At 35.9% G+C, this 13,602-nt stretch overlaps 1 protein-coding gene and 1 long non-coding RNA gene across 5 annotated transcripts in view; one reads left to right on the forward strand and one right to left on the reverse strand.

Annotated features, from left to right (window-relative positions):
- Positions 1-1,164, reverse strand: part of LOC150100050 (uncharacterized) — a 54,342-nt gene extending 53,178 nt beyond the window's left edge. The window contains exon 1 of the long non-coding RNA XR_016549238.1: positions 956-1,164. This is a non-coding gene — a long non-coding RNA (uncharacterized LOC150100050). The remainder of the gene's footprint in view (positions 1-955) is intronic.
- tgo (Aryl hydrocarbon receptor nuclear translocator homolog tgo) overlaps positions 1-13,602 on the forward strand; it is a 439,650-nt gene that overhangs the window by 159,161 nt on the left and 266,887 nt on the right. For 3 of the 4 annotated variants that reach the window (XM_090402553.1, XM_090402554.1, XM_090402555.1), the window contains exon 1: positions 1,734-1,956. The exons of the other annotated variant lie outside the window; for it this stretch is intronic. In XM_090402553.1, coding sequence (XP_090258679.1) covers positions 1,778-1,956 — 179 coding nt within the window. In that variant the 5' untranslated portion in view covers positions 1,734-1,777. Of the gene's footprint in view, positions 1-1,733; positions 1,957-13,602 lie in introns of those variants that run through there. 4 annotated transcript variants of the gene reach the window in all.

Consider the following 13,602-nt stretch of genomic DNA (forward strand, 5'->3'; position numbering starts at 1 on the left):
AAATATTTAGAACACCTTCTTCTGTGGCTTTACTTTCATGCATGTACGAATGTAAAATATATGATTTTGTGATACTGAATTCATATCTATTATAGACACGTGATTGAGTATATTGGAAATCTACAAAAGCCACGTGTAACATAATTAACTTCTTGTGTGAATTACAAGTCACAAAAATGTATTTATAAATGAATGTACATATGTAATGTTTCCGACTAAATACGATATCTAAATCTAACGACAAAGTATGACTTCAACTAAAACGGAATAGTTTCTAGAAATTCAAACGCACAAGTTAGAATTCGCATTGTTTGATCCGTTTCGGAAGGACAGAAAAGGGAAGTACGTTGGAGATGATCAAAAGTTATAGCAAAAAGTGCAGTCAACCTCTTTTTTTTATTACAATTAAAAAATACGAAATGTTGCATAGTAGCATTCATTTATCAGCTCTATTAATCATCTGTCTTCCTTATTCTTTCTGAACTCCAAGAGTAAAGTTCTTCATAAATGTCTAACAAGAGCAGTTCCGTTTTTTTATGGACTTTATAGTCAAGTCAATGAAGCGCCAATCGTTAGTACAACCCCCCCCCGATGTTAGGCATTGATTTTAATTGAATGTTATTTCCATGATCAACAAAATTATTTTCATCCAGGCTGACAAACCATCCATGAATCGGCACTCAGAAGGCATCTTCTGAAGTGGTTTCATTTCCTTTAAAATAACATCGACATTCGCGACCTTGACGACGCCACTTTTGAATTACAAAAATGTTCGTATAATTTACACTAATTTTCGGGTTATTGACAACATTTTATGCCTAATTCTATTGGTGCACTACAGTTTCATTTCTGTTCTTAATTTCACAAACAATAATTATTATTATATTTTTTCACGTCATGCCGTTTCTTAGAGATTTAATTTATACAGAAGGATGAATGATTCTTGTTTTCTTACCTGTTCGTCAGCGGGAAACATTAAGAACTGATTATCCTTAAATGGCACCGAGAATCGAAAGTTTTGTCTGTTTTCCGGATCGTTACTCACATGAGAAGCTAGGATGAGAACAACCGAGTTCTATACTGTTCATTTCAGTTACCACAGAAGCCCGTTCTTGGTCCGGCTACTTCTTAAACAGGTGGTAAATGACCCCCGAGGTCAGCCCTACTTACACGCCTCGCCTGGCCATACTGAACGTTTTAGACGGGTTCCGTACCGCAGCGCCAGCAGGCCGGCGACAGGTCAGGTGCCGCCGCCCTCATTGGTTACATCGCCGCCTTAGAGGCGGGGCTCGTTCCCGCAGCCCATCGTCGTATTCCTCCCCCCCTCCTTCGAAACGTACCTCCTGCCAGGTGATGCCCAGTGTTCCAACAGCGCGCGCGCGCGTCGTGTCTTCACCGAAGTCGGTGTGCCGATTTTCTCAGTAGGATAGTGCCTCTGTTTTCCCCCGGTCAGACTCTCGCTCCACACAGAATGCATGTGCGAAGGATGCGAAGTAAAAAAGAAAACACAGAAGCCCGTGCGAGTTACTGACGCTTGATTTCGTCTCGCTGTTAAGCTTTGTCTGTTTCTCGATGCCGTCGGCCGATGTCATGAAGAACCGGTGACGTAATTCACGCCGTAGCCTTGTTTTACCTGGAGCAATCCGATCGTCAAGTGACCGCGTGTACTTTGGTCCACGTGCCGGTGAAGCTGATCTGTTCATCAGCATCACCCGACTTCCTTGTTATGGGAAGACTTTTTCGTGCAATATCAAGGACGCTGTGACCCCCGTCGACAATGTTTACTTACGCTGGACCTCCCCACTATACACCCCCAACAACATACATAGCTCCATCAGTTGCTCCTATGGGCGCTGTTGGGGGTATGGCTACTGTGGGAGGTATTGGGCCTCCTGCTCCAACTGCTACTCAGGTTCCTGGTACGACTAGTCCTCACTCAAAAAGAAGAAGATTTGTGTAAGTCACTCTTTCATCATGTATTTGTTTTTGTGATTAATCTTTAATGTGCCTTCGGCAGGTCATTAGGGCCCGCATGTGTTGCATGATGTGTATGATAACGTTTAGCGTGTACGTTGGCATTTGTTTATTTTATTTGAGCTTGGTAACATTATACATCTTTTATTATTGGCAATATTTGTCACCGTCTAAATGCAGCAGTAGCTTACAGTTATATTTTTGTTGTTCATAGTACTTAAAGGCGAGGGTAGCTGGACTGGTCACATTCTTTCTTCCCCACTCTCCCCCCCCCCCTTATGAACACATGTGAGCAGGAAGAGAGTGGAAAGAAACCCATTTAATTCTTCTAGACCTTACTGCATATTGAAATTCCTGATTCCTTTCAATTTCACAATCGTTAATTAAATTCAACAAGCATTGAAATGGTTTACTTGGAGTTTTCTTATTAAACCATTTAATAAGAAATCCTAAGAAAGTTGAGTGCTAATGTTTCTTCAAAGTGGAGATGCAAGCAGTCAAGAAATTGAAATTTATTAATATATCAAGAATAAAAAGAGACAAGAATGCAAATGAGGAATGAACTTTTGATAGTTATTACATTAGAAACAATACTTGCTTCCATTAGAATGGAAGCAAGTATTGTTTCCTAAACCGTGTTTTTGGTTAGCACTTAATTCTTCACGTGACTATCATTTTTTTATGAAAACTGAGTCATAATTTCTTATTAGGTCGTTGATAATATATTTTTCATATTCTGAGTCACGATGCAAAATAATATTAACTAACTTGATTTATAATAATAGCAGTTGGTCGTGCAATCGAATAAAATTTCATTAATCTATTGGTATACTTGAAAGGTTTTACATCGTTAATACGAATGGAAATTTTGTAATGTCGATATATTCCGAATATGTCAAGAATGAGTTCAATCAGTTGCTCAGATTCTGTATTTTCTATCCGCCATGTATTTCCAAGGCCATTTCCACAAAAACTGGACATACGACGACACGCAATGGGGTTGGGAGTTCGGACCTAAAGTGATTAGGACCGCATTATCTAGATTGACCAAAGATCAGCAACATTGCAACGAAGCCTGGTGCTTTCTAGATATTAGATATCTGACAGGTTACAAAAACTACGTTTTCTTATGATTACTTGTCTAACCAAATACACTAAGGATTTTTTTTTGTTTTTTTCCCCGATGATGAGCAATTCTTTTTTTTTTTTTTTGTGTGTGTGTGTATGTGTGTGGTTTCATATCTGGCTAGTTGACATTTAAATGCTAAACTGAGACGGTACAAGTTCGAAAAAAATAATAGAATTTTTATCAGTGAGGAAATGAAGAGTTTTTTTATAAAAAAAAAAAAAAAACACAATAAATGCGCGCGCCGTCTCGGTCAGAATATTTGAAGTCGTATTTAATATTATTGTTGGACCTTCTTGACTCTTAATAACAATTTAAATTTGACTTGACTTTAATTCGCTGTCTGAAATACTCCCAGTATTTTTCAGACACTCGTTTAGATTTTTTTTTTTTTTTGACAAAATGCCATCACTTATTAAGTTTAAACAATATTTCAGATCACGTGTCTTGCAATGTTACCGTCCATCCCCCCCCCCCCAAAAAAAAATTCCTTTCAAGATGATAATACACCTGTCCAGCGTGCCAGATCTGTCGTTATTGTAAGGAAGCCTGGTGGTAAAATAGCTTCAGACCATTGACAGATCTGGCACACTGGACCAAATACATTTCATCTAGAAAAGAGTTCAGAAAAGAAATGCGACATTTCAGGATGTACGAGATTTGAAATATTGTTCACATATGTGGTTTCTTTCATGACTTTCTGTCCAAAATATTACTGAAACCAGTCTGTGATATGCAAACAGTTCTCTGTTACATTATTTCACGTAAGCTGCTTGTACAGTGAATGTGAACATAAGAGGACCGTGACGTTTTGCTTGTTCCCATGGACCATTCCTGCAAGTTTGTGTGTGTGTGTGTTTTTCCCAAAACCAATTCCCAAGTTCACGCTGAACACATCCCTACAGTACGACTTTGGTCTAGGTTTCTATTTTCTTCGGGCGCGAATGCTTTACGGAAATGGTAATGATTTTTTGGTTTCATCATGGGACCTAAAAATCATTAGGCTTGATTGCCCTTGTTCATGCTTCAAGTCGATATGAATTGACTCCAGTATCAGTCAACTGCTGCTTGATAGAATTACAGATTTAACGTCCGAGTTCCCTGTAAAGCTCTGTGATCTCTCTGCAGTAATATCCTGTCCCTTTCATATCTGGTCCCTCTAGTAATATTTTGGCTTGTCTATTCGTGTACTTTTTCAATGATAATTTCACACTCCAGTGATTTTGTTTCTTTTTGCAGTGGTCACCGTTTTGCTTGTTAGTCCAACAATAAACCTTTTTAGAGATCACTTATGTGACACTTTTATCATAAAGACCGTTTTAGTTTTGTTTATTTGAACTGTTATCTTAAGATATCAAAAATATTTTTGATGTTCCCTAATTTGCTTAGATTTCTTTTGAAATCATTCCAAAGAAAGAATCGGATTTATCTGATCTGATGCTAGTTAAGTTATGCGCATATTGTTATAGTTAATTTTAAAAATATTTCTCGGATACATCAGACTGTAATCGCTTTTTAATTTTTTTTAAAATTTAATGTATAAATAAAGACAATGCATATCTCTAAATTCATGTTAAAATACAATAAGAGTTATTATTTCGGCTGAACACTGTCAACCAACGTCAACGTTGTCACATTTTTGCCATGTGTGATAGTCAGTTGTATATAAACAAGAGTAATGCTAACTTGAAATACATAATAAATGATTTATAATTTATTATATTTTAATTCACCATGTGAATGATAAGACTAACTCCACTCATCGGCCGACACACACATGTCTATTAACGAGCTGTGTGTGTGTGATTTTCACCTCATGCCTTTATTAGAATTCTACCAAGAAGATAACCTACAAATTTGTCACTATTTTCTTATTTAGGACGTGACATCAGATAGGGTGACTTAACAAGAAAGGAGTCTATTCTGTCGTAAATTGTGTCAATGGGGTAGTTACTGCTAATTAGTTCGTACGATCCGGGCTGTTAGCCTAGTGGCTGTGCGCTTCGCAACCATATGACTGGGGAAGGAGTGTCCTAGGTTCGATTCCCGTCGAAGACGTGAGGAATTTGAGGATCTTCTTCAAGTTAGCCGGTCTTGGACGCGGGCAGTAGGGTTTTTTGCGCCAGTTTATCTGGTGTTTTTCATCCCGCAATAGGCAAACCGGCCCCGTGAACACACACGGATCTACAGCCATAAATACTTAACTACCCCCCCCCCCCCAATGAGGAGGGCTCAACTCGCCCCAATAGGGACTTGAGGAGAAAAAGGGAGGAACTCCATATGAATAAATAAAAAAAGTTCGTACGATACAAAGAGGATCCCAGTGCTGCTGCCTTGCAAATGCTATAAGAAACAACTGTCTAAGCTGGTCATTAACGTTTTTAATCTATAGTTTTATAAGCAAGGGAGCAGTATTTCTTATGAATATTAAACTTTATTTATACGATGATTAGGCTGAGACTTTTCCTTGTACTTCAACGTTTTTTTGTGTTATTAAATTGGTTATACGAAGTGGATGGAACTAGGAATTTGCTTTAAAATTTTAAATGAAAGAGTATAAACTCTGAAATTTACTATTCTTAACGAATTATATAACAGCATGCTCGCTTAACTCTGTGTTTACATTTGAAAGCATTAAATATCTGTAAAATAAATAAATAAATTCATATTACGTTTACTTATTAAAAAAGTCCAATGCGTACCTTTATGCACATTAAGATGTCCACTTCTTACCCACAAACGTGAACCTCGTTTGAGGCTAGGGAATAGAAAGGATAAACCTCAAAGTCAAAAGCGTATAATCATCTGAAATAGCCACAGAAATATATTTTTTCTTCGATGGTTATCCTAAATTAAGACATTTAAAAATAATAAATAAATTTCTTTTGATATTGTCAACGTAACATTCAAATATAGTAGTGACGGAGAAAGAAAGATGATGCCCTTGCTACACTGTATTGAAATCATTAGTACCAGTCTTTACTGTCATTTGAAAAGATCGGATGTCGCCATTATTAACCACCTGAAACAGGTTTAACATCTTATTGAATCTCAGTGGGGAAGAGTAAGGGGGGGGGGATGGTTAGCTGGATGGCATCCAAATAGCTTTATTGTCCTCTTTTACGTAAAGTATTACCCAAGATCAGGTTTTTATGGTGTTCGTAAAATGTATTTTCTTGACGAATCATGACTTATATCCCATATTTTGCATCTATGAAAAAAGTGCTGTTTATATAGTCAACACCTTTAGCTTTCATGTTAGAATTAGTATTCGCCTACAGTTGTCTCATCAGCATACTAAAATGAACTTGGTTTTTGTTTACTGTCCCTCTACCCGGATTTCAGCTAATAAATTTTGCAGAATATGCAGAGCCATAGTAACAATGTTTTTTCCGTGTTCCTGTTTTTGTGCGCAAATGACAAGCATTTTTATGGATGGATTTGGATGAAAGCTGGTAACGATCAACTGTTCGTTTTACATAGTCGAGACTCAACTGCGTGTGTAATTCTTACTTCATTTTCTCACCCCTTTTTTGTGCTGTAGAGTTAAATTTTCCATCTCCCCCCCCCCCAGTACAGTGCATACCTGATTTTTTGTGATTTAATAATAATGTTAACTTTAAACAGTTATTCTCAATCTTGAACAGGTATTTTTTTAAAAGGTTTGATTATCTTGGGAAAAAATGTGAAATTTCAGTTGCATTTGGATACTACAGTTTGAGAAAACGCTGATCTCAATACGACGATGGCATATAGAGTATATGCAATTTCGCTTATTTATTTATTTATTTTTCTTGCTTGCGCAATTTTTACAAATGAACTTTTTTACATAATAGTTTCTATTAATCCAAAAATTCTTTAATTGAAATGCCTGTTTACGTACAATAGAAGGATACGTGAACAGCGAAGTTAATAATTCGTAATCATAAGCTTCAGCTTCGAGCATTTCAGTTCACGTTTGTTTTACCAGTTATTTTCAGGATTGATTCGATATTACTAGTATCGCTTCGAAAATATTTACCTCTTCCGAAATTATGCTTTTCAGCTAATGGATCCTGTATATTATTAGACTCGAAAATAAGTACATGCTTTTTTTTCGCTTGCGGTTATCTGATTGTATGTTGTTTTTTTTTGTAGTGAAACAAAATGTTTTCGATAAACAGTGATGGTTTTTTGTTTAAAAATGCATTTTCATATCGTGTCATGATTGGCTCTTATTTGTACAGATTGATTGAGTGTATTCTGACATGCAAAGGTTTATTTGACTAGCTCTAATCCAACTTGTATTCAGAAGGGTAACGTTGTACATTGCCTGCTGACTGGAACATTGCTTATAGCCGTCGATGGAAGGCAATTTACATTAAGCTTCTCTACTATATATTTCAGAGTTTGTCTCTTCCTCATAAATTTACTGTTGCGTTATTTTGTTTCGAGATAACCAGTAGAATATCCACTGAAGTCATGCCTCGGCCGATATCTTCAATTCTTCACATTTGGATTGGACTAATTGAAACCGTATTATTATTATTATTATTTTATTTTATTTTAACAGGTTTCCACATGTATACTTATCTGTTTCTTTGTTTGGGTTCGACGCATAGCTCAGCCGACAAGCTTGCTTTGTGTTTCAGCCAGTTGGCAGTAAGATGACATTACGTAATCTGATTCCTCATACTTCCCTTTTCACTGGGGGAAGGAGAAGAGAGATTCCCCCAGGTTAAGAACACCAGCATATACTGCTGAAAAGGCGCTTGTCAAATTAGCAAGTGGTATAATTTTTGAGAAAGGTTAAGAAGTAGTCATCCGAAACGTTTATTGACGTTCGTTCAGTGATATGATTTTAATCATTCCTTGTTGTAGCCCTTGACGCTTCACAATTTATACTACCGGTTTCCAGGCACGATCGCTTTTCCTTGCGGTCATCAACGATCTTTAATGAGTACTTCCTTTAAATGATAAGTGAGATAAGAATGCTTTCCATTTTCAGATGTTTGGAAGCAGCGTGATGTAAAAACTTCATGGATGTTTATCGTATAAATTACTGTGTTAGAAAAATTCTGCATTTGAATCTTATTCTGATCATTTAATAAACACGGAATATACGCATCTCTTGTTTGACTGATGATGATTACTATATCTTTATTGTCATTTCGTTCTGTTTAATCTGTTCTTCACTGCAAACAATGCTATAATCTTCGTCTATTACTTCCAAGCATAGCAAAGGTTTGTTGATTGGTAACAGACATCAGATTTTTTTTTTCATTAAAAAAAACAAAAAAAACTCTGCTTTAGGTGATAGAGGATTCAAGAATTCTCTATCTGATACGAATGTCGTATCATCTATTAGAAGTCAGTGATGGGAAGTTCTCTCTCTCTCTCTCTCTCTCTCTCTGCACAAACGAAATTTCCATTGACTTCTCTGCTTACATTTGGGGAGAAGGGGCGGGGGGTGGTGGTAAAACTCTTAGAACGTAATTGTTCGTAATGGCTCAGTGACTGAGTTCGTGAGATTGACCGAATAACACTAACTTTGGGACCTGAACGTTTGCAAATAGCTAGGCTGGTTTCTTGGGATCGGCCCTACCCCCTCGTTCAATTTAATGATAATAAGGATGGTTAGCCATGACTCAGCCGTTGACCAGTGATGCTGGTGTTATCGGTAATGTTAGCAGTAAGAAGTTGGTTGTTAAATCATCGATTCATATTTTCTTCTTTTACGAAAACTTAAAATATAACTGAGGATCGAATGAGAGGGAATACTGGCGAAGTAATAGGGGTTCCTGGCATAGGTGTAATTATAATTACAGATTCGTCGTGGACCAGGAGAGAATTCGTTTACAAAATGGTTCATTCATCCTACTCTTTCTTTCTTCAGTGCATTTTCAGAAATAGCATAGCACAATCTCCGTGTAAATCTTAATTGGAGTGCTAGTTATTCTCACACACAAAGCATTTCATTAAATTCATTTTTAGAATCTACGTAAAATAACCTAGCCTCTGCTAATGGATAAATCTGATGCCTAGGTCTCATGATTTTTTGCGCCTATTAACAACGTTAATTACAATTACTTGTCTGTTTCTTCCAGTTCATCTTATTAATAATACCTTTGTGTTTCGGTAAGAATATTCTGCCTCAGTAGCCACTGAAAAAAAAATGTTCCGTTCCTTTTTTCTGTGGCAACAAAATCACTGTGACATAATGAAGTACACCAAATCCTTAATTTTGTTTACTTGGCGTGTTTTTTTTTTTTTTTTTGAATAGGTAAAGGGAGTGACTTGTTAAATGCGTTATTGCACTCTTCATCCTCTCCAGATAGAGGATATTGCAGATCATTGAAGGTATGAAATTTTGTTAATCTGAGACGAAAAACGTATGCAGAGAAGATTAAATATAATGATTTCCATCGAATCTCATTAAAATCAAATTAATCACTGTGATGATAAAACCACTACTTTATAGCATAATTGCTGCACTGGATTGTAATCAAAGTTCATCTTACCTTGCTGTCAAATAATAGGAAATGAGCAGAAAATTTTGTTTCCATTTATTTTCCTTATTTATTTCTGAATAATTAAAAAATTGATAATTAATGGTGCTGATGTAATCCTTATTTTTTTTTGAAAAAGTCATATCCCGTTTTTTTTTTTTAATTCAAATTTCATAACGGAAGACTAATTGCAGTTATTTATAGTGATGTGGATGGATGAACACGATGGTTTTGAGCAAGCATTTCTGTTTGTTACTGATAGGACAAACAATGAACTTGGACAGTTTAAACATTCAACAGTAAGTAAAGCACAAAAAATAATAAATAAATATTGCATCTAATCAGTTTGTATATGGTATTTAGTAGTATGTATACTGTACCATCAAAAACAATCTATCCAGGCAAGATACTGTGCTCGTGAATAATTCTATCTTGGACTGTTTTTATTTTCAAAACGAAGCAGTGATCTAACCAATCAGCAGGAAAAACGAGCCAAGAGATAACTTAAAGAACATCGAGCACTTTGGGAACCAGGATCTGGAGAAGACATCCATTTGTCGATGTGTACTCTTTTTTCATGATTTCATCTAATGATCTGTGGATAAGAAAGAGGAAGTATTTCGGTAGCTTGAATAGTTTCTGAAACGAACACAATAAATGGATATAGAACGGTCTCCTTTTTGGCTTTTATTGGCATCTTTTATTGAGGTAGTCTTTTTAAGGTCGTTGATGCACAGTCAAGGAAACATTAGTTTCGGAACCCTCTGTGTGTGCATGCGCGCGCGCGCGCGAATGTATTTATTCTGTAACACGTTTCTTGAATATACTGTATATTCCAAATTTTTTTATCTCGGATCTTTGTTGTGTACTCCTCTTCTTTTTTTCTTTTTTTTTAATACAGACTGCTTCTAGGAAGAATTATAGATATCTTTTGGTTATTATTTTGGCATTGCTTTTAAGTAATATTTTCGTAAGTGCATAAAGGCACATGAACTAATTTGATAATTTGAGTTTTTAAATATATACATATTTTATCTTTATTTTTATTTTTTATTTTTTTTCAAAAAAAAATCTGAATAATGCTGACATGTGAAATTAAGTACCATGAGTTTATTTTAAATAAAAAAAATTCCCCTTAAATATTAAATTAGCGAAAAAAACATAAAAAACAAATGGCATATTGCGGCCCGCAAGCTAAGCTTCATTTCACCTGTCCACACACACACGAGACGGGTAGTTAAAAGTTCTGATAAACACCTAGAACAAAAATGATATTAAAGCAACTAATATAACCACAAGAAAGAACATCTTAAAACCCTTCAATCCCCAACGGTTCATCTCATTGTAATAATTTGTTCTTTTTCTCTTAGCATATATAAGAAGACATGTCAGAGGTGAAGAAATTCAAAGACACAGAATGGTTGGCCATTATCAAGTTTCTCGTGCTGCGAGAAAAATCTGCAACTGAGATTCACCAAACTTTGTGTAAGACTTTAGAGGACTGTACTCCAGCATATCCAACAGTTGCCAAATGGGTAGCCAAGTTTAAAACCAAGTTTACAACATATGCCCCCAGGTCACACCTGAAAACATCGATGCGGTGCATGTCATGATCCTTGATGATAGACGAATACTAGCCAAAAACATTGCAAAGAATCTGGGGATATCTAGGGAATGAGTTGGAGTCATTATCCACCAACATCTGGACATGCAGAAGCTCTGCATGTTTATCTCAGCGAAGTGGGCCCCCAAATATTTGAATGCCGACCAAAACGAGCGTGTGCTGTCATCTCAAGGGATTTTGGGTCATTTTGAGAAATCAGGTGCAAATTTTTTGGCTCGTATTGTGATTGTTGATGAAACATGGCTTTATCACCATGACCCAGAGACAAACAACATCTGGATCAGTTATCTCATTTTCAGCTGAAAAGCCTTTATAATCGTTTTCTGTTCTTAGCGTCCTACTCGGGATTCGAACCCAAGTGCTTCTTAGCTTAAAGAGTGGCACAGTGTTTGCCACTCGTTTGGGTAGTGTTGGTCAGAATTTTCTTTAAGAAAATTTGCTAGTGCCTGCATCGAAGTGGAAAAGGTTTATAGCGTCCTGCAAATGACATATTTAATTAGTAACGTAGCCACCAAATGAAATCGTCAGTTTAAGTATGCATTCCCAAGCATCACAAATTTCAAGAACCGGGGGGTGGGGGGAATCGACCCACAGTTTAGAAAATATCGAAGTGATTCTAATGAAAAATCTGTTTTAAATATTATATATTTGTTTTTAAAAACAATGCGTAATCGACTTCGGATGTATATTCATTAAAATAATAATTTATTATTAAATAACGTGTAAATATATAACATAAATGTAGTAGAAAGCTTCACTGGTCGACCAAAGTCTTTATGTTTTACTACAGAGAGTCTGTGGATTCGAATTTTGTATCTTTTCATTTTGGAGATTTGTTCATTTTAAAGTTAAAAAATAACTTGGAAGTTAATTTTCATTGTCTGGTGTTGCTATTAGGTAATTCTCGAAAATCTAGTGTATTGCAGGTTTTGAAGTCTTCGTGGGAAAGTTGATATGAGCGAAATAATAATAAATTTACTGCTTTTACGTCGCTACAAATGTTACGCGTGTTGCATTTGGTCATCACTGTTTTCAAAAAATATATTTTTCGAAAGGTAAATTGTTAATTATCGATTGAATTCGGTGATTATTATGGCAAAGTAATTTGTCGTGAAGTAACATGAATTTGATAAACACGCAGACATTCATTTTGATTAACATTATCTGATATTCAAGGTGTCTGATCTATCGTAAATCTTGATTGCAGTCGAGTAGCAAAATCTAATTTATTTAATGATAAAATCTCTCTCTCTCTCTCTCTCTCTCTCTCTCCCTGTCATACAGTGAGTAAGCGAGTGAAAGAGAGAGAAAACAATAAATAATTCCACACGAATACATTCTTATCATTATTCATGAACTTTTTCTTGGAACGGCACACATGAAATGAAAATGGCCTTCAGAAAACGCTATACAACAAATGAAGGAGTGAGAACTTGGTATAAAAGTAATGAAATGCTAAAATGATTAGTGATCGTGATTTCCAGATAACTAATAAAAGTAATTGTTCATTTAAAATTGAATTAGTAAGTAAGCAACTGGAAAATTTTCAAAAAGAAGAAGAAAAGGACAGCGAGAAGGGAGCTTGGGGATGTCGAAAAACATTTTTATTCTTCATTATTAAGCAAGTCGTGAATTCTAAACCGATATAGTCGTTATTACTCAATCACTGCCGTCACGAACAAGTCACTTTATTGCTAAGTAACAGTGGGAACGATGAGCGACACGTGTCCTTTGGTTTGAAATTCCTTAGTACTGAATTAGTCATAGATGCGAGGAACATGTCTTTTCAACCGAACTTAACAGCCACTCCCAAACTGGGAACGGATGTTTTTCTTCTGGAAATCCTTTTGTTCTTCTCCACAATGCGGACAAATCGGCCAGTGATCACCCGGTCGACAGACAAAAACTCACCTCATGGCTTAAGCATTATTTCTAAATAACTCAGTCTCCTCCTAATCTACGTTGAATAGAAAGTCAATATTGACTGACAAATGTTCACAACCGAGGAAATGGAAGAAATAAAAATATGTTGCGGTAAAGAGTTTATATTTTATTATTAACAACAACAATGCTGTTAATGGTTATTAGTGAGGATCCACTAATCATATAACAGCAAAACTCACTGAACGAACGATTTAACATTCCATTTCGTTTCTATTTATGAGTGTTAGTTTGACTTGTTCTTGGTCGATCCTCAAGAGCTCGGTTTTCTTAAATTAATAAAGATTATGCATTACTTTAGCAGGATATGGATCACTCATAACTTTTACAGTACTTTCATAATACGATGTTGCCTAACGGTAATTTTTTTTTTCTCTCTCGATTTCGTGTGGCAGGTTTTTCCGAATGACTAACGACGAAATAATGGTGGTTTGCTTTAGTCATATATT

Source organism: Typopeltis vanoorti, chromosome 13 (genome assembly GCF_054136105.1).
Source record: "Typopeltis vanoorti isolate ZY-2024b chromosome 13, IOZ_Tvanoo_1.0, whole genome shotgun sequence".
NCBI classification, from domain to species: Eukaryota; Metazoa; Arthropoda; class Arachnida; order Uropygi; family Thelyphonidae; genus Typopeltis; species Typopeltis vanoorti.